Source organism: Cryptococcus neoformans, chromosome 1 (genome assembly GCF_000149245.1).
Source record: "Cryptococcus neoformans var. grubii H99 chromosome 1, complete sequence".
Taxonomy (NCBI): Eukaryota; Fungi; Basidiomycota; class Tremellomycetes; order Tremellales; family Cryptococcaceae; genus Cryptococcus; species Cryptococcus neoformans.
In genome coordinates, this window is record NC_026745.1 from 1,126,728 (window position 1) to 1,143,871 (window position 17,144).

At 47.3% G+C, this 17,144-nt stretch overlaps 7 protein-coding genes; 2 read left to right on the forward strand and 5 right to left on the reverse strand.

The window, feature by feature from the left end:
• Nucleotides 1-325: 325 nt before the first annotated feature.
• Nucleotides 326-4,108, reverse strand: CNAG_00433 (hypothetical protein). XM_012190922.1 has 11 exons: nt 2,606-4,108; nt 2,524-2,554; nt 2,402-2,473; nt 2,286-2,342; nt 2,148-2,237; nt 1,907-2,094; nt 1,677-1,856; nt 1,533-1,604; nt 1,214-1,480; nt 1,009-1,157; nt 326-948 (listed from the first exon to the last, which is right to left on the reverse strand). Exons 1-11 carry the CDS (start codon nt 3,418-3,420, stop codon nt 908-910), a joined length of 1,962 nt encoding a protein of 653 aa, XP_012046312.1. The 5' UTR covers nt 3,421-4,108; the 3' UTR covers nt 326-907.
• Nucleotides 4,109-4,292: 184 nt separating this feature from the next.
• On the reverse strand, nt 4,293-6,029 carry CNAG_00434 (arginine N-methyltransferase 2). XM_012191322.1 has 7 exons: nt 5,582-6,029; nt 5,352-5,526; nt 5,274-5,302; nt 5,121-5,218; nt 4,825-5,071; nt 4,684-4,770; nt 4,293-4,628 (listed from the first exon to the last, which is right to left on the reverse strand). The coding sequence occupies exons 1-7, from the start codon at nt 5,904-5,906 to the stop codon at nt 4,441-4,443; spliced, it is 1,149 nt and encodes a 382-aa protein (XP_012046712.1). The 5' UTR covers nt 5,907-6,029; the 3' UTR covers nt 4,293-4,440.
• Nucleotides 5,556-7,268, forward strand: CNAG_00435 (hypothetical protein). XM_012191323.1 has 3 exons: nt 5,556-6,493; nt 6,541-6,873; nt 6,937-7,268. Exons 1-3 carry the CDS (start codon nt 6,139-6,141, stop codon nt 7,098-7,100), a joined length of 852 nt encoding a protein of 283 aa, XP_012046713.1. The 5' UTR covers nt 5,556-6,138; the 3' UTR covers nt 7,101-7,268.
• Nucleotides 7,088-10,308, reverse strand: CNAG_00436 (palmitoyltransferase AKR1). XM_012191324.1 has 12 exons: nt 9,963-10,308; nt 9,655-9,884; nt 9,470-9,599; nt 9,072-9,425; nt 8,896-9,024; nt 8,583-8,846; nt 8,470-8,532; nt 8,354-8,418; nt 8,281-8,306; nt 8,143-8,229; nt 7,479-8,089; nt 7,088-7,423 (listed from the first exon to the last, which is right to left on the reverse strand). Exons 1-12 carry the CDS (start codon nt 10,170-10,172, stop codon nt 7,262-7,264), a joined length of 2,331 nt encoding a protein of 776 aa, XP_012046714.1. The 5' UTR covers nt 10,173-10,308; the 3' UTR covers nt 7,088-7,261.
• A 190-nt stretch (nt 10,309-10,498) lies between these two features.
• Nucleotides 10,499-11,364, reverse strand: CNAG_00437 (anaphase-promoting complex subunit 11). XM_012190923.1 has 3 exons: nt 11,045-11,364; nt 10,883-10,990; nt 10,499-10,834 (listed from the first exon to the last, which is right to left on the reverse strand). The coding sequence occupies exons 1-3, from the start codon at nt 11,247-11,249 to the stop codon at nt 10,653-10,655; spliced, it is 495 nt and encodes a 164-aa protein (XP_012046313.1). The 5' UTR covers nt 11,250-11,364; the 3' UTR covers nt 10,499-10,652.
• Nucleotides 11,365-11,454: 90 nt separating this feature from the next.
• CNAG_00438 (hypothetical protein) lies at nt 11,455-13,597 on the forward strand. XM_012191325.1 has 4 exons: nt 11,455-11,551; nt 11,613-11,700; nt 11,759-12,190; nt 12,257-13,597. Exons 1-4 carry the CDS (start codon nt 11,538-11,540, stop codon nt 12,638-12,640), a joined length of 918 nt encoding a protein of 305 aa, XP_012046715.1. The 5' UTR covers nt 11,455-11,537; the 3' UTR covers nt 12,641-13,597.
• On the reverse strand, nt 11,465-16,994 carry CNAG_00439 (hypothetical protein). XM_012191326.1 has 23 exons: nt 16,803-16,994; nt 16,606-16,737; nt 16,489-16,547; nt 16,299-16,434; nt 16,036-16,241; nt 15,819-15,983; nt 15,580-15,767; nt 15,346-15,518; nt 15,031-15,287; nt 14,901-14,982; nt 14,678-14,849; nt 14,425-14,630; nt 14,287-14,370; nt 13,941-14,234; nt 13,569-13,886; nt 13,476-13,517; nt 13,306-13,434; nt 13,031-13,252; nt 12,913-12,977; nt 12,246-12,859; nt 11,746-12,173; nt 11,608-11,693; nt 11,465-11,549 (listed from the first exon to the last, which is right to left on the reverse strand). The coding sequence occupies exons 1-20, from the start codon at nt 16,893-16,895 to the stop codon at nt 12,760-12,762; spliced, it is 3,123 nt and encodes a 1,040-aa protein (XP_012046716.1). The 5' UTR covers nt 16,896-16,994; the 3' UTR covers nt 11,465-11,549; nt 11,608-11,693; nt 11,746-12,173; nt 12,246-12,759.
• Nucleotides 16,995-17,144: the final 150 nt, after the last annotated feature.

Sequence of the window (17,144 nt, forward strand, 5' to 3'; positions counted from 1 at the left end):
TGCACTCTCTATCTTGTCTCGAACCGACAGCATAAGTGTATTCATTCCAATGAGTTAAACAAGCGGAATGTTAAGAATCACCATAAGAACTTGGCGTCGATACAGGGCTGAACGTTTCAAACCCCTTGACGCTATCTCTTTACACTAACAAACGTAAGATTCTCGCCAAGCTCTAGGCCAGCGCTTGTCTCCAGCCAATCCGCCCGAATAGTACAGAGATGGCGACAATCGTGATATTATTAACAAGTAAGTAATGCCGGGATTACCATTCAACAGTTACTACTTCAAGCAGGAGACCTACATCATCGGTAGTCCTTTCTTCAAGGGCAAACATCGTCATGCATCTTACTGTATAGAACTCTACCACCTATCAAGGAGCTCTGACATTATTCTGGCTTTTGTTGGCCCTATTATTAGAGCTATAGTATTTGTTTGAAACAAATATGACGGGGGGAGGGATAGGGATCGCTTGACAGTTTCGCGCCTATAGCGCCTTCTTTAACTTTGCAGCTGATATCCGAGAACAATTATGAACAAGTGCTGAATGAGCTATATCGTGGTTGAAAGAACATCCCCCTGTTTCGCAGATCATCATGTCGCCTCTATTGAAGTTTTGACGACCTCCCCGACAGCAACTGCACTTTGAACATCAACTGTAAAGTTATTTCATTAGATTGGCAAGTCATTAATTAGTGTCTGTCGGGTACTGATGATGAGGATGTACAAATAGAGGCTGATCGTCAAAAATACAAAATTCGTCCATGTATCTCACTCCTCCATGTCATCATACACCAAATGCGCCGGTGATCTCATCCTCCAGTCCATTCCACATGTCCTCTCCAAAAATACGCACTCGATCATCCCATGTCAGCAAGCAATCTGGTGGACGCCGCCATTTCTACCATCATTAGATCTTCTGGCGCCATTTCCTGCTCGTCTTGAACCTCGCTGCATGAGCATCCATCAGTATCGAGTCAATTCCATAAATATTTTAACATCAATACTCACCCCAGCAGGTGATCAAACCCCCGGCGATCTGCAAGCAACCGCTCGTAATTATCATGTACTTGAAACTCGTCCTTCCACTTGCATCAAACAGCGCACCACCAATAGGCCCACCCATCAAATTACCCGGACCGTTAAAGAGCAGTAATATTCTACGCGTTGGATGAGTTTGGGTCGTAACACATACGATTCCACAGCGAAGACGCACCCAACATTGGTAGCCAGATTAGTTGGGCCGAACAGTTGCACAATGATTTGTGGAATGATCCCCATGTATCCCGGGGCAACCAGCCCAAAGACTACGGCGAAGACCAAAACGGAAGCAAATGAGCTCGCAGTGAGCCAGAGGCATAACTGGACAACCCCAGACAAAAAGAAACACAGAATGAAAGTGTTCATGGGCCCCAAGAAGTCTGCTACTAGGCCGATGAGGGCACGGCCTATACAGACAGTGTAGCCTAACAGTGTAACGGGTCTAACAAGCCATTAGTATCCTGAGCAGCAGTGAACACAGTAAGCCTACATACAGCGCAAGAAGAATGGCGTCGAGATTAGGGCAGTGAAGTCTTGTCCATTGGGCAGTGAAGTTGAAAGGCATCCTGTGGGAAATCCAGAACTTAGTTAACCTAATCAAGGGCAGATTCAAGTTAGATTGAAATTCCTTAACTTACGCATAACCAGTGGTCGATACGACAAGGCCTATGACCAAACTCCAGAAAGAAGAAGTCTTGACCACCGCCCAATCAATCCAAGGCCCTTTTCCAGTTGCCTTGCCCTCTGGGGAAGTCGGCCTTGTCCTGATCAGAAATGTAGACAGGGACATGCAGAATAGGTTGATGCATGCCAGAATCCTATTGCGACCATCAGTACCAGTTTACGGTGACAAACAAACACAACTCACCAAAGAGTTTTCCTATATCCGACCCTTGTCAACAGTTCTCTACAGATCAATGTTGTGGTGCCACCTCCCAGGCCTGCACCCCCGATAGCCAACCCACTGGCAAGGCCACGGCGGCGATAGAACCATTGCGAAGGAAGGGACATGAAAAGGGGCAAAGAGAGGCCTTGACCAAAGCCGGTGAGAATGCCCTGATTCGATTTGGCATTAATAAGTAAACTCTTGAAGGTGGAAATATACTGACTTGGGTGAGAATAGTTTGCCAGAGCTTGGTTGACCAGCCTGCGAGGAAAAGGCCGAGCCAAGTGATGACGGCGGAACAGTATAACACCCTCTGAGGATAGGGTTAGCAGAGGTGGACGACCCACGGTGTGATACAAACCTTGAAGCCATATCGGTCACCATATCTTCCAGAAATAAAAGCCGTGGCATTCATCATCTGAGTCACCGTTGAACGTCAGCAATCAATGATAATACGTCCGGCCAAATAACGCTCACAAAAGCACACAGAGTTCCCGCTAAGGAGAGGACAGAAGTGTTGGAGTCGGGATAGACGCTGTCCAGGTAATACTAACAGCAGGTTAGCCCCTTATCATCTTAGATAACTATCAGATAATCACCTCTTGAAAAACACCCCAGTTCATACCCCAACTTCGTTTTGTCAGCTTAATGTCTGAGCACTTTAAGTGTCAAAGGACTTACCCCATAGTACATCCTGCCAGACAACAACAAGCACCGAGTACAACCCAACCGTAACCTCCGTCAGGATAGACGTGTTCTTCAACCTCTTCCTCGTGCACATGTTTCCCTGCCTCGCAGGAGCCTTCTTCCTTGTCGTCTGGAAAGCCATACTTTTCTCTTTCGTCAGGAGTAGGAGTAATCGCCAGAGTCTGATGACTAATGTTGGAAGACAATCGCTTATGTTTGTGGTCTCGATCGTCATCAACAGGAGATATCTCATCTTCACTGTGTCGATGAGTATGGGGCGGCATGATCATAACCGGGCGCCTTCTAGAAACTGTGGACCATCTTCGAAGAATCCCACTCTTCTTCTCGCTCTTATCAGCTTCTCTTGCTTCCCTTTCTCTCATCTCCTCGGCATATCGCTCGCTTCGCTGTGTCTCAATCCTTTTGAGCGGACCACCACCTCCAATTGAAGCTGGGTCAAAAACTGAGACGACATCAGGAGAAGGTACGGGGGGGATTACACCCTGATGCTGATGAGAATGAGAATGGGGATGGGAGTGTTTAGTGGATGACTGTCTCGTAGGGACTTGAGACTTTTCTGACTTGCTATACCCCGAAGCTTGTTCGGGAATAGAAGGAGGATGCTCAACATCAGGCATTGATTGCTTGTCGTCATGCTCGCCCAACTGGCATAGAGTAGCGCTACTAGAAGCCATGGTCATACGGTTGGGAGCGACCCCTTCTATTGAAGTGGAAGACTCTGTCCTTCTGTTGATTGGTCTTGCTTCGACAACGGGCTGAATGGCAGTGGTTGCCTGCTCAGAAGACATATTGAATGCGTATATCGGATGAAAGAATTGAGACTGGGGGAAATAGTTTGGATTGGTGTTACGTTATGCTGATGTGCCATGAGGGCCGGCCTGAAAGGTCGACAAGTCGTGTGAAAAGTGTATGCAATGTGGTAAAAAAATGAAGATGGAGGCCTGTTGGGTTGCTGGGCGAATGACCGACCAGAATGAAGAAGAAAAGCGCGAAAAACTGGTTGCTCTTGATGGGCCTAGGTTATATGAAAGAATTAGTAGACATTAGTCCAGTTCAGCTGACATGAATGAAAAAGATTCTCTTTTTTTGAGTTGCAAAAGCAATTTAAAAATCGAGGCAGAATGATTCAAGGAATGCGATATGTCGGGTATAAAATGCGAGATATGGAGACTTGGGATGTCATATGGAGATGCAGGATATGCAATTAGCAGTTCCAACTCTTTCACATCCGGCATTTGGTCGGTTTCGGTTCGTCCAAGATCCAAGGGAATGCACGCAGGGACGAGAGCATAGTTGCTGGGTTCTGGATTGCTTGGTACTTGGAGTACTGGGTATTGGTGATGGACTGTCACCTGCAAGCATCATAAAGCCCTGTTCTAGCCCTGGGTGGTCAGCCCGGGGAGGGAGGCGGCAATGCAAGGTAAGGAGGAACAGGCAATAACCAGTCGGTCGCTTTTTCGGAAGGTTAAATTGGTCCGAGATCGTCAAAATCCTCAGTATACACTGGCATCCAAGATAAAATGTCGGAGATAGCCGAGACTCGGTCCGGCCAAACCGGCAGACACGGCATCGTTCCTTTACGTAACAAACTCCCCTTGTAAGGAAAAAATTACGACGATGGAAAACTCAGGCAAGATGATGGAGCAGAACGAAATCGGATCGACGATATTATTAATAAACACCGAACTACCACGCGAATATAGCTGCTGGTAGCAGCAATTGGTATGCCAGGTTTCTTGTTCTTCGTAAATCGATAACACCAGTATTGAGCCATAGTTATCCATACTGACTGTTACTTCTTCCACCATCTAATTTAAGCCCATCTTAGCAATAGGCAGTCTGTACCCAGGCAGATCCCAGTATCTCCTCCTTACGCCCTTCCATACCTCCTCCCGCATACTCTCAGGAATAAGCACGTCATGCCACTCCACTTGAAGACCGACATCTTCAAGGTGAAGTTCAGCGAGACTTGATGATACGGCGTAAATGGTCGGATCTGGAAAAAAGTTAATTAGTCCATAACCTTCTGCAAAGAACCCATAACCACTCACTTGTCGCACCAAGACCGTTCCAGAAAGAGAAACGGCCGTTATCGGCATCCAAGATATCAGGAATAACTTCAAAGAAGGCCTTAAGGTCTGTCCATTCGTTTATCAGCTACCTACAAATACCTTTAGCCTTCACGAACGCACCTTCGTATCCTTCGGCAAAAGTATCGACAAAGATTGCGTCGAAGCCCATCCCATCAGGTGTACCTGACAAAACATCGCCGACCTTCCCGCCGTCTAACAACCAGTCTTGCCATCTCCCCTCGAGAATCCGGACGTTAGGAAGCAGGTGGACACCCTTCTTATGGATGTATTCCAGTACCTGGGGATGGGCTTCGATGATAGTATGATGTGAAGGCTTGGGATCACATCCTTGGAATAACCGATCGACCTTTGCTTTGAGTTAGATTTATACAATGTCGTTCTAGATGAGAGCGCACGATTCCGAGACCAAAGCCTACGTTGAGGACAGACATGCCTTCGGCTCCTAATTTTGCTTTGGGATGCTCTTCTGTAAGACGTTTTACATGTTCCATCACTATACAGCAGCCTGTCAGAGGATGGAAAGTAAGATGGTGTTCAGTAAGGCGTACTAAGAGGTTCTTCCCATCCCATCATGACTCTTGAACATAATCAGTTACAAGTTTTGTACACCATGATTAAGACCTTACCCGTTACCGTCTGCATCCAGTACCCTCTCCTTACCGTCCTTTCCAACATCCCAGGTGAGCTTACTCTTCAGAAAAACAAGGTTATCTCCTGCGGAAGTTTTGTCCTCTGCTCGAAGCACGATGCTATTGGTGGCGTCCGGGGATAAAGTACCAGAAAGGGCATGATGCAACATTTCTGTCATAGTCAAGCGGATAAGCCAATTTTCCAGATCCCACAGGATCCGACATACCACTTCTAATGCCTTCATTCCTGATGATCGACCATCCTTCTTCATCGCCCAACGACAAACAGATTTCGCCCGCTGTCCTTCCCCACTTGTCAACAGCATTCCATACGGCCCCACCTTGCAACAGAACTTTCAAACACTCTGGCTCTCTCCTCTCGGCGGCATAATGCAGACATGACCATCCCAGATCGTCGTCCTGGAACCAAGCTGGAGCACCCTCGGCGAGCAGGCCGGCAAGGACGGACGGAGCAGCTGCCTGAGCGGCTTTGATGAGGCGAAAAGCGAGGGTGAGCAGGGAAGGATCGAGGTGGGCTGAATCCATGTCCATTTTGGCTGTTCGGTTTGGTCGTTTGTGATTATAGGATACGGAATAGGTCTGGAATAAATATTGTAGAGGATATTTTTTTGATTTTTGGAAGTTGTGTCCACTCTCCCGCCTCTCCCATCTGTTCGCGGTACCCTTAAAATGTCGACAACAACATCTTTAGGTCACCATTCCTTGCTTTTGCAGACAAATCGTCCCTTTTCCCACTCCTCCCAGCCAGAATATTAGAATAAGCATGGAGGACCGACAGCAGTCATATAGGCGGCCTCCCAAAAGGCCCTCGCTTCGGCAGTCCAGTTCAGTATCTAGTTCAGCATCGACATCTGCGTCTCCGCCTGCTCAACCTTCGGCCTTGAACAGAGGCAAAGGGCGCGCTATTCATGACCCAAGGCTCGAAGAAGATCCGTTTGGTGAAGAGTATACGGTAGAAGTGAGCACAAACGATTCAGAGGATGAAGTGGAAGAAAACAATCTCATTGAGGACGATCAAGGAGCATCGTCTTCAAGAGGTAAAAAAGCATGGGCGGCTCGTAAAGCCCGGAGAGTTGAACGCCTTCGTGAGGCTGAGAAATATATTCATATTCCACCAAGTATGTATGGCCCCAAAAATGCGAAATCTATACTGACACGAGATAAGTGCCTCCACCCTCAAAGCCCACCAGTGATCTTCTTCAAGCTATCCATCACCATGCCTCCCATTTCTATACTTCGACTTCATTATTAATGCCTCCTAAGAAACGTCAGCGAGCAATGCCGTGGGCAAGTAAGAAGAGAGTTGAGGTTTTGAAAGATTCGCTACTGTCAAAAGGCCATGCGCAGGATATAGAAAGTCTTGTCAACGAACATGGCGAGTTCGTCTCGGTAGCAAAGGAAGAAAAAGTGGACAGAGGCCGTATACAGGGACCTAGAGGGAAGTATAAGGTCAGAGACATGTATCGTGCCATAGAAGGGGAGGGTCTGATGGCTATTGGTGAGCGAGTCAAAACCAATGTTTCGGATTTTGGGCTGACCATCTGAACTTGTTTGACTCCAGGCATAATTTTGCAAGAGTATATCATCAGAACGCTACGCGAAATAGGCTATCAGCCCGGAGAGGGATCTCAAGCGGAAACTGAGTCAAAAGGCGGTAATCAAGCGCGAGGTGGAAATGAAGAAGAAACGAATGAAGAAGAAGAGAATAGCAGTCCCGAGAGATAGTAACTGAGCATTTGTTTCTAGTAGAACAATACCATCAATAATCGTAGATTTTCAAAGTACTAGTGGTACAAGTATAAGTACAAGTCTAATAGCACATCCGTGAAATAACATCGTAAAGTTGTATCCATAGCATGCCTGCTGAATATATGCACATCGTTACCCTATACCTCTTGCTCGCTAACGAGCTCATATCGTCCCTTCCCGCCGGGTATTCTCTTATCCATCGCAAGCTTTCGCCTATAAGCCCTCCAACCTCCTGGAGGTATTTCATAAAGAGTCATATAGTCGACGTCGTTATCTGGTAACCAGAAATCTATGCAATTCTGAATGCCGGTTAGTTATATAGCTTTGTATGGGGTAAGGGTCTGTAGAATTTACTTTGACGATGCCCATATCAAACGGATTCTGATCTCTCCCAGCTTTTTTCATTCCCCCCAACGCCTTTCCCTTCGTAAACCTATCTAATCCCAAAATAGTCATCAGCGGTCCTGTCAATGTCTTCCAAAGAGCTCCGCATATATGCATCACGCCATGGCTGTGGCCACGAGCATGATTACCATGTCGACATTGAGGTCCATGAACATGTCCCCCAGGCGGGGGGAGTAACGCGTTCCCCTCTGGCCCGGCCTCGGCATCCGCGGGCCCAGCGGCGTCCTCCCCGGCTCCACTCATGCCGATGCCCGCCCCGACAGCTGAGGCCTGCTTTAACATCGCCCCGCTTTGGTCTCTCAAGCTTTGTCCCCCTCGTCCACCCATGAAGCCATATCGGCCAAGATTGGATACTTCAAACGTTGTCATTTGCCGGGAGACTTGCCATAAGTGAGAAATTGCCAGAACAAACGTCCACGTGAGCTGAAGGGTACTCCAAAGCGCCGTACAAAGAAGGAAAGGATCGAAATCGCCTGCTTGGCAGAGAGTGGTAGAGATATCACACGTTGTTAATCCTGGATTAGGAGAGGGAATGTATTCTGGGGCATTTTGCTGGATGTCTATAGTCGATGAAAACATCAGAAAGATGATTCAAAGTATAACAGCAACTTACAGGCAAAAGTAAGTCTGATAAAGAGAATGACTCCCCCAATCAAAAATAACACAAATAACAAAAAGGATCGATGGTTCTTCGCTCCCACTGTGACCTTATCAGCCTTGAAACGACGGGTATGGCCTGCAATTAACTCACCGCAATTCCAGATCCAAGGACAATGGCTATGCGCTGTCAGGTAATACTTGTTCAAACAACTAGATATACATACTGGTCAAACCTGGCAACACATCGATTACAGGTTCTGCAATGTTTGGAGCGTAAGGGCTTCCTTGCCTGTAAAGATAATATCAACCTAGTGTGAAGGCAGATGGAACACAGACTTACCATGCACACGATACAAAAGTTGGTCCCATTCAGTCTTCCTGCGTCCACAAGATCTTCCAATACCTATAGGAGTTTAACAGATACCCTTATGCGCATATTGCCGTTATACTCACTTCTTTAATTTCCGCATCCTGCTGTCCCTTCGGCACAAATCCAGGATCTGTCACGATGGCGTTCCAGAAAGTCCAACAGCAGCCGACAAACATGATTATAAAGCCAAGATTGCTGAAAGCGTATCCCGGAGTGTTGATGACGAACCTAGAAATCCAACAGTAGCCTACCCAGATGAGACTGGCGGTGATGATAGATGCAAAGTAGTTGGACGTGGAAACTTTGTCTTGGGTCTTGATATGGCCCAATAAAACGAGGACCACGGTCTTTGGAGTGGTGATCAGTCGATTGTCTTGGGTATTTTTTTTCACTCACGTATTGCATTCCCATGAATTCAGCAATGGCAAACGGGACGCCCACATATACCGGTAACCACTTGAACGTACTAAAGATGAACCATAACACTGCTGTAGGCAACAAAAAGATAGCCAAGATGGTATTTCTCTATTAACGGTCAGCTGGGGCTATGAACCACTGGTTGCCTCACTCACAGGGCCCAATTTGCCTTCCATCTTCACACCATCAATGCTCCACCCTGCCTCCTCGAGACCCTTTTGGAACGGCACTAGACCCTTCAATTCCTCTGCCATATCTCTCGGAGTCTTCCCTGCTTCTTCTTTGGCATCCAGATTGGCGCCAGCTTCTACAAGGTGCATGATGGAGACCTTGTTGCCTTTCACCGCTGCCCAATGAAGGGGAGTCATGCCTGCATTGTCGGTTGAGTTCACTGAGGCACCGTGTCTAATGAGGAGATCGACTGAAAGAGCATCGCCTTGATAAGCTGCCCACATGAGAGCAGTATGACCATCTGCATCCTTCTCATCGATGGCTACCGGTTGATGTAGCTACATGTTGATGTCAGCACGATAAGTCCAAGTATCGCCCTCACCATGTATAGCAGCGGCATGACGGCACTGGAATGCGTGATGAGGTGCAACGTATTGAAGCCTTGGGAGTCATGTATATTTGGGTCAGCGCCCCTTGATATTAAGAGATGCACAACATATAAATGTCCATTTCTACGAATATAATCATATGAGTATTGGATTCGGACGCATAAAGGAGGGAGCTTACCTCGCAGCCCATTGTAAAGGAGTAGCCTTCAGCTCGCCACCAATCGCGTCGATATCAGCGCCACTGTCTATTAAGAGCCTACATGTTCCCATGTGCGCGTTGATAGCGGCCCAATGTAAAGGCGTCACATCCTGAGCGTCCCTGGCAGAAAGATTTAGCGAAGGGTTCTCGTGCAGCATAGTAGCGATGGCCGCCGTATCGCCCCTCTGAGCCAGTGCATGGATGCTGAGCTAATTTAGGGCAAGTACGTCAGCAATCACTCCGCTAGCCAATTTGCGAAAAATATAATGGGAAAAATTAGGACATACATCGTGATACATCAAAGGCTCCCGTATAGTCTCCCGGCCGACCTCCTGACTGTCTCTTTCAAGCTCTCCGCCTCCAATCGAGCTTCCTTCATCTGCCCTGCCTGAACCTGGAAGAACTGATGATTGTTCGAGTACAGCTCGATTTGAGTCTGGGCTTGTCGCTACCGCCATAATGTCTGGAGATGCCACTGTAGTCATCTCTTGGTCCATAAGATGGTTGCTTCGTGCGTCGTGATCTGCTGTTCCGGGTATGATGTTGAGCGCCTTTTATCCTGCCTGGTCAGATACTTGTTCCTCTTCTTCGATGAGCCCAGGGTCGTTTGTGAATGATACGTGTTGAAGTAGCAAAGGAGGTATTTATACGTATACATATCAGATCAATAGCGATGCGGCGTCTGTGCAGCGCAAGGCCGGGCAGCGTGGAGGCCGTGTCCGGACAGTTCCATCCCCGAAAAAAGCAACAATTCGGACGTTTGACTACACTCAGTTTACGAGCGTTCCTCGAGCCGCACACAGCTCCTATATCAATCACTTTGGCTATGAGAATAGTGCAAGGGAGGCGAACTCGGCCATACTTTGAGTACAAGTACATCTATACAACAAGGGGCGGAATTACATGGACAGCAGGGACAATAACTTCCTTCGTGCCAAGTACAATAATAACCTTTTCTCGAGGGCCCTCTCTGAACGCTACTGCTCGTCAACCTCCATGCTGCTTTCTACCTGAGCGTGCGCTCCTCTAGAAGTACCTCTCATCTCCCCCATCAACATTTCATCCAGCTGACCTGCATGATCGTGCTCTGGGCGGCCATATTGGGCTACTTGGCCAGGACTCGCCGCTGATTGTTTATCAGGCTTTCTATCGGCCGTCACTGGCTCAGTTGTTAGTCAAAGGCGCATACTCATAATAGAACACTTACCCCAAGGTCTTCTGTCCATGGGACATTGTTGTTGTGATTCATCCTCCTTCTGACCAATCCACTTCAGCAGGCAGTGCATGTGAAAGACGTGGGTGCATTCCCCCCAAACTAAACAGCACAAATCAGCGTTGTGTTTTTGCTACACACATACAGTGGGCTTACTCAAGGGACAGTCATCGCCGGGTATCTTGCAATCGGGGCAAGTGCTCTCGAAGGCCGCTTGGCATATACCACAGACATCCTGATCGTCGTCATCGTCAAGGCCAACTTCGTCCGGCGGGGCGTAGTGGTAAAGCTTGTGAGGTTCGTCCGAGACATCCCAAATCCAATAGGCTACCGCGCGATAGGAATTGACCTCCACCTTCATGGGATTGTGGATATTGAATTGCTTGTGAGATGGTTATGGTACTTGGCAGTTGATTTACAATCGATGAATAATGAACCTCGGAGACTCTTCTGTCATGTCTACAAAAGGTCAAACAGCATCACAACAACAATCATGAAACCATGACGTGGAAGATGAGAAGCCTGTGCTTCCCCTCTTTTCACTGCGTGCAGTGCGTGCAGTGCGTGCAGTGCCGTCACTCGGAATAACGGGCATCAATATAATAAGCATTTGTATTCCCACTATGCATGTATACTTGGGAAAAGCATCATGGGATTTACTCTGTAAGTTGAGTTAGAATTGCTTCAGTGGGTAATATGGATCACACTAAATGGCATACAACAGTCTCCTCCAATGGTCCATCTCTCTTCCCGTTGGCCGGGCGGTTTCTTTGGCGGACGTCGTATGCGCTCGTGTGCTTGAGAACTACGGAGTAAGTCAATCACCTAGTTCAAAATGTTAGTGACTATTCACTGACATCTCTCACTAAGCATAATCCTCCTTCTCGGCTAGGTCTTCAACTTCGCACATATCGCGCTCAATTTCCTCTTTCGCCAACCACAGATGATAATAACCAAGACAATAATAATCAAATTTCGCGCTATCTCACCATAATATCTAATCTGATGCCCCCAGCACAACCAGGGGAGGTCAGAACAAACTCTCCCATCTTCAAAGACGATACAGCATATCTGTTTCTCGATGATCGCTCTTCAACAGCTATTGGCGGTGAATCAGAGCATGTTAACAGGGCTATTGAAACATCCACTGTAGCCCACTCATCAGACATCGTCTCTCTGCAACAGGATGGAGAAGGGGAGCGATTTCGATGTGTAGCAGTCAGACCACCGACAGCTGTTATCCCAATGTTGCAATCATTACTTAATCCTTTCGTGATGGGTTTAACTAAAGCAGCTCGTACCGTAAGCAAACTTTTATGGCTGGACATTTTGATCTGTCGTTCTTGATCAAGCTCACCTCGAGAATAGACTGCATCTCAAACATCCTCCACTCCTGTCCCTACTTCTCTCCCTGGATCAACCCTTCTGATGACCGTTCTCACCTTCAATGCACTTCCCTCTCCACTACCCCCTGTAATACTTCGGTTGTATATCCTTCCCAATCAAAGCGCTAGTAGTATTTTCCTTGAAGGAGAGTATGAAGGCATTGCAGACGGCAAAAGTGAGGAAGAAATGGAGGAAGAAGTTAAAAAGTATTTAGAAAGTTGTCTAATCACCGACTTGCTAGGAGAACGACGATGGATAGATTGCTCAAGGGGACATGAGAATTGGAGAGCATGGAACAATGCTGAGAGGAACAAGTATGCGATGCTTACTCTGGCAAAGACCTTACGCCAAGGCAATTTCATTTGACCATAACAATACTCATCAATACTGTGAGCCATGCATTATTCCGACCATGCCATCGAAATATGGTCTTCCATATATGCAAGATTACATGACGAGATAGGATTCAGTGATCCTTATCAGATTCAAATGGCCGTTGCATTGCCATAGGTAGTACCCTCCAGCCCTCGGGAAACCAATGCGAACTCATGAAGAGCTTCTCGCATCCGCCTTGCAGTGCGCGATCTGAGTAACATTTTAGTTCGTTTCTCAAAAGGCAAAACAAAGGCACGACATACTTCAGGATAGCCGTTTTCAACTTCTTCTTCGACTCCAACGTTGCCCTCGGGTCAGGAAATCCCTCCTGCTCTTCTGATTAGATCTACCATTATATCAACTCTGTAGCAAAATACTTACAATACTCAAAACCCCTTCCAACCACGCTGACATCACGTCGCCGCTCACTCTGGTGACTAACCCGGCCAGTAATTCTGCCAAGTTTGGAATCACACTTCTGGGACCTTCACTACCAGCAGAGAGAATCAAAGCGTGGAGTAACGATGGGCCAAAGGCGTGTAGAAGAGGATCAAAGATAGCTTCGAGGGGAGATGGGAACCGTGTCTTCGATAGCAGGGCGACCTACGCTATCGATTAGCCAACGAAGCATGCAGGACTAGACGATTGGCACGTACAAAAAAATCAGAGGCAGACTTGAGGGAAAAACGTTCGTGGAGTCTGAGACCAGCAAGACCAAGCTGAATATATGACTCGACTTGGTGAGGTTGCAGACGGAGCAGCACACCGGGGTAACGTTCAGCAAACTATATGCCGTTAATTCGTTTCCCAGATGTAGTAGACGTACCGAATGACAAAATTTGAACCACCCTTCCACAATATCGGGATTCTTCAAGACCGATCAGTTGCATGTTCGAATAAAGAACTTAAACAGGCTTACCTCCTTCATTCCTTCACCTTGGAACAAGCCCTGCGCGATTTCAACCAATCTCCCTCCGCATTGACCGACTGTCTCCCATTTTTCCTGCTCTTCTCTGGCCATCGCCGCCTCGTCTTCTCTCGTGGCCAGATCTTTTTTCTTGATTAAGAAAGAAGGAGGAGCGCTGATACTGAGAATTACTGTAGATGCTAAGGTGAACCAGAGAGCAGAAGGGGCGCGAGAACATGCAAGGGTGACGAGAGAGAGTAGTGGCAGCGGAGGAAGAGAAATGAGGGTAGGAGGATTGGGCGACACGTGCTTCAATAGCGAAGATATGGCCTACACGGGCCATTAGCAGCAGAACAAAAGATCAGCGTCAGGTTTTCGACCCACATCGGCGGTCTCAGAGTCTCCATTCCAAACTCCAACAACACCCTCGATTGCCATATAAATTTTCTCTCGTAATCTAGCCATTCTCTCGTCACTTCGTACCCTTTTCATTTCTTCTTCTTTCTGATCTTCATCATCTACTGCGTCAAAAATTTCATCATCTGAAGGTGAAAGACCCTTGAGGCATGCTGTCAGAGAGTTGATGGTCTGTATGAGAAGAGGTTGAGCCTCCACTGCATTAGTGTGTGACGCAGAAACGGCTGCTTGCATGCGATCAATAATAGGGTTTACGATAGCCTGCCAAGGAAGTAAGCTCATAAATGACAATAAAACATTGGTAAGAACGCACTTCAACAGGCCCGATTGCCTCCTTGGGGGGCAGTGCCTGGATGACACTAGAAATACCCTGAATGACTTTACTTTGCTCCTCCGACTGAATATATTGGCTTTAGCATTAGAAGGGACCGATGGTAAGATTTGTACTCACGCCCATGTCTCCGATTTTACCATGAAGCTCTGAAAATGCGCCAATATGTTCAACCAGCTTCTTCCTACACATGTCGCACAGCGCTTTGAGGGCGTCGGCAGCTGATCGAGAGATTGAGTGACTACGAGAAGTAAGAGATGGGACGAGATAGGAGAGACACGGGGCAAGATGGGTGGGGTGAAATTTGAACCATTCCTCGTAGGACTCTGTAATGGCACGTCAATACTTTCTGGGCATGACGGTATCAACTTACGGATTAAGCAAACTATAGTGAGCCTCAACCTATCTTCACCAAGGCCTCCAGTTGGTCGCTGTGTTAACAGTCCCAACACTTGTTCGCCAAACAAGGCGGGGAGACTCTGATCCTCACCCAAAGGTACAGCTTCAGATGAGTATCGGATGCAATGTAAGGTGGCTTCAATATCCTGGTAGAAAACAAGTCAGCATTTGTCAAACAAGACTGAGTTGTAACTCACCTGCCAAGAGGCACCATTCTGAATCTGCTGAGCAGCTGTTTGCGTCAGTTTTTGCATCATTTCCTCCCTCAAAACATAATAACTGAGGTGGGTTAGCCCATTTCGTTGATGAAATGCTTAAATTACTTACGCTCCAACGACCACCTCTCCCGCATCTCTTCTCCAACGACTGAACGCCTCTCTGTCATCCTTTTCCAGACCGCCTAATGTGCCGCCTTGAGGTACCTCGCCCTCACCAGGCCATCTTACTTTGCGGCGAGTAACAGAAACCAGCTCAGCAAAGAATTGTTTTGCGATCAACCAAGCAGGATGTGTCTCGTGCGGAGCCTGGAACAGATCCGAATCCATGAGCGCCTCTTGCAGTAAAGAATAGATTGGGAGAGTAAGCTGAGATGGTAGCTGCTGATGAGTTCATTCGGCGGAAGCAACCACTACAAGAGCTCACCTCGCTGATGTTTTCCTCCACCCCGGCAATACCCTTCCAGCCAGTAATGCGCAATACCATTGCCAAAAAGGTCTGCACTTGACTCTCTTGAATATGCGCCACCAACCAGTCTGAAGAGTGCTCAACAAGCGCCGCTACAAGCTTAACAAACGCAACAGCTTCCTCGGAGGCGTCTATGTAACGGTTTTCACATTAGTCTCTCAGACACTATAACATGCAACTGGAATTACTAACCTTCTTCGGTCAAATCCAAGATAGATTGCCCAGATGGTCCGGTAGCCCATGATATAAGGGGCTCCGTCAAAATCTTGGTTCCTTTACCATATTTGAAGATGCTTTCGGAGAGGACCTCAACAACAGCAGAACAAGCGGCGGGCAAAGGCAACAAATTATAGAGAACAGGCAAAACCTCGTTCAATTCACTTCGCGTAATGTCATCGGATGCGAGCATATAATGAGAAATGGAGACTCACTCCGCTCCCAGGCCCCAGTCAATCCAGCTCTCGGCGCATTTACAAGCGGCCTCGGCCTCACGTAATCTCTCATCTGTAGAGCTGGCGTTGTCGCCATTCATAGATCTAATGACTGTCCTAACGACGACTTTGAGATCGCTTTCCACATGTCTTCTGATAGCGGCTCTGTGAAGAACAATGATGAGCAAGTTTGAATGTTACAGATCCATATTCTTACCTTCGCTGCTCTGCTAATCCCGCTCTGCCCATCTCCTCAACGCAAATAGCGCACCACTCCAGTTCTAACAATCGCAACCTCAGAGCCAGATTGACCCCAATATTTTGAGCGTTCGCTTGAGCGAAAGAAGATTGCATGGATTGAATGACAGTATGGATGGGGTGTGAGAATATGGTGAATTCCAAGCGCAGAAGGAGCGACGCCAGCTTTCGCATTGTCAGAATGAGTGGCGTAGCTGGCATAAATATTCGCATAACACTCACAGAACCGAAGATCTTCCTTATCACTACCGCATTTCCAGGCTGGTACGAGTAAGGATTCTGTGGATTTATTGCTCCTGATAATGTTTCAAGAAGGAGAGCGAGAAGACTTTGGTGAAGTTCTTGAGGTAATGTATCCCTGATGCCGGGCGTCAGGATTTCTTCAAGAAATCTCAATTTCTGATAAGCTCACCAGTCACGCGAGATTTTTACTTGAGCTGTATGAGCCCCAAAAAATCGCACATTAGTATCCTGTACATATTTAATCAACAAAACGGTCAATGTAGGAAAACGAATAGTCTATCCCCACCTCATGGCTTGCGAGGCCGGCTATCAATCCCCATGCTTCAGGTGTTCCTTGGATTTTTTGCAGTTCTGATTGGAGGTACTTTGCTTGCGCAGGGTTAGAAGATGTAACAGGGTCGAACAGTTGGAGAATGGTCTACCTCAAGCAGCTCTGATTAGCTCCTTGATACTCTGTTTGACCCTTCAAATAAAGTAACTGACCTGGGCGACCTGGGTGAGGTCGGATTGTGGAAGTACAGGGAATGAGACAAGAGAAGGGGTTGGAGTTTCTTCATCCATTGTGAGCGACTCCATAGCGTCGGAATTCGTATGTGGGTGATGTGAGTCTATGAAGATCGCGAAGAGCTATTTTGGAGAATAGAACAGTCTACTCTTCATTATCTGCTCTCTCTCTCTTCGTTTTGAAGCTTGAAGCTGGATTGGATTAAATGGTGACGCTGGAGGATATTTTAAACACCGATGTCATCATATCTAAGTCTTAAGTCTCATTCAAATGGGCTCGAATCAATGGAAATCAGACGAAGGGACTCTGGAAGCAATGCA

What these genes read in the sequence shown, in the direction of transcription:
- CNAG_00439 (XM_012191326.1), bottom strand. Translation starts at nt 16,895, where the DNA reads ATGGAGTCGCTCACAATGGATGAAGAAACTCCAACCCCTTCTCTTGTC. An exon ending in ACCTCACCCAGGTCGCCCAG is followed by an intron (nt 16,738 to 16,802) that starts GTCAGTTACTTT and finishes TGCTTGAGGTAG; the next exon opens with ACCATTCTCCAACTGTTCGA. An exon ending in TTGAAAACGGCTATCCTGAA is followed by an intron (nt 12,860 to 12,912) that starts GTATGTCGTGCC and finishes AATGTTACTCAG; the next exon opens with ATCGCGCACTGCAAGGCGGA.
- CNAG_00436 (XM_012191324.1), bottom strand. Translation starts at nt 10,172, where the DNA reads ATGGACCAAGAGATGACTACAGTGGCATCTCCAGACATTATGGCGGTA. An exon ending in CCTTTACAATGGGCTGCGAG is followed by an intron (nt 9,600 to 9,654) that starts GTAAGCTCCCTC and finishes TTATATTCGTAG; the next exon opens with AAATGGACATTTATATGTTG. An exon ending in TATCAGACTTACTTTTGCCT is followed by an intron (nt 8,090 to 8,142) that starts GTAAGTTGCTGT and finishes CATCGACTATAG; the next exon opens with ACATCCAGCAAAATGCCCCA.
- CNAG_00437 (XM_012190923.1), bottom strand. Translation starts at nt 11,249, where the DNA reads ATGAAGGTGGAGGTCAATTCCTATCGCGCGGTAGCCTATTGGATTTGG. An exon ending in CGGCGATGACTGTCCCTTGA is followed by an intron (nt 10,991 to 11,044) that starts GTAAGCCCACTG and finishes TGTGCTGTTTAG; the next exon opens with TTTGGGGGGAATGCACCCAC. An exon ending in CATGGACAGAAGACCTTGGG is followed by an intron (nt 10,835 to 10,882) that starts GTAAGTGTTCTA and finishes CAACTGAGCCAG; the next exon opens with TGACGGCCGATAGAAAGCCT.
- CNAG_00435 (XM_012191323.1), top strand. Translation starts at nt 6,139, where the DNA reads ATGGAGGACCGACAGCAGTCATATAGGCGGCCTCCCAAAAGGCCCTCG. An exon ending in ATATATTCATATTCCACCAA is followed by an intron (nt 6,494 to 6,540) that starts GTATGTATGGCC and finishes ACACGAGATAAG; the next exon opens with TGCCTCCACCCTCAAAGCCC. An exon ending in GGAGGGTCTGATGGCTATTG is followed by an intron (nt 6,874 to 6,936) that starts GTGAGCGAGTCA and finishes GTTTGACTCCAG; the next exon opens with GCATAATTTTGCAAGAGTAT.
- CNAG_00434 (XM_012191322.1), bottom strand. Translation starts at nt 5,906, where the DNA reads ATGGACATGGATTCAGCCCACCTCGATCCTTCCCTGCTCACCCTCGCT. An exon ending in GAATGAAGGCATTAGAAGTG is followed by an intron (nt 5,527 to 5,581) that starts GTATGTCGGATC and finishes TGACTATGACAG; the next exon opens with AAATGTTGCATCATGCCCTT. An exon ending in TAGGCTTTGGTCTCGGAATC is followed by an intron (nt 5,072 to 5,120) that starts GTGCGCTCTCAT and finishes CTCAAAGCAAAG; the next exon opens with GTCGATCGGTTATTCCAAGG.
- CNAG_00433 (XM_012190922.1), bottom strand. Translation starts at nt 3,420, where the DNA reads ATGTCTTCTGAGCAGGCAACCACTGCCATTCAGCCCGTTGTCGAAGCA. An exon ending in CTGGCAGGATGTACTATGGG is followed by an intron (nt 2,555 to 2,605) that starts GTAAGTCCTTTG and finishes GACAAAACGAAG; the next exon opens with TTGGGGTATGAACTGGGGTG. An exon ending in GGATATAGGAAAACTCTTTG is followed by an intron (nt 1,857 to 1,906) that starts GTGAGTTGTGTT and finishes TGGTCGCAATAG; the next exon opens with GATTCTGGCATGCATCAACC.
- CNAG_00438 (XM_012191325.1), top strand. An exon ending in GTGTGCTTGAGAACTACGGA is followed by an intron (nt 11,701 to 11,758) that starts GTAAGTCAATCA and finishes TCTCTCACTAAG; the next exon opens with CATAATCCTCCTTCTCGGCT. An exon ending in TAACTAAAGCAGCTCGTACC is followed by an intron (nt 12,191 to 12,256) that starts GTAAGCAAACTT and finishes CCTCGAGAATAG; the next exon opens with ACTGCATCTCAAACATCCTC.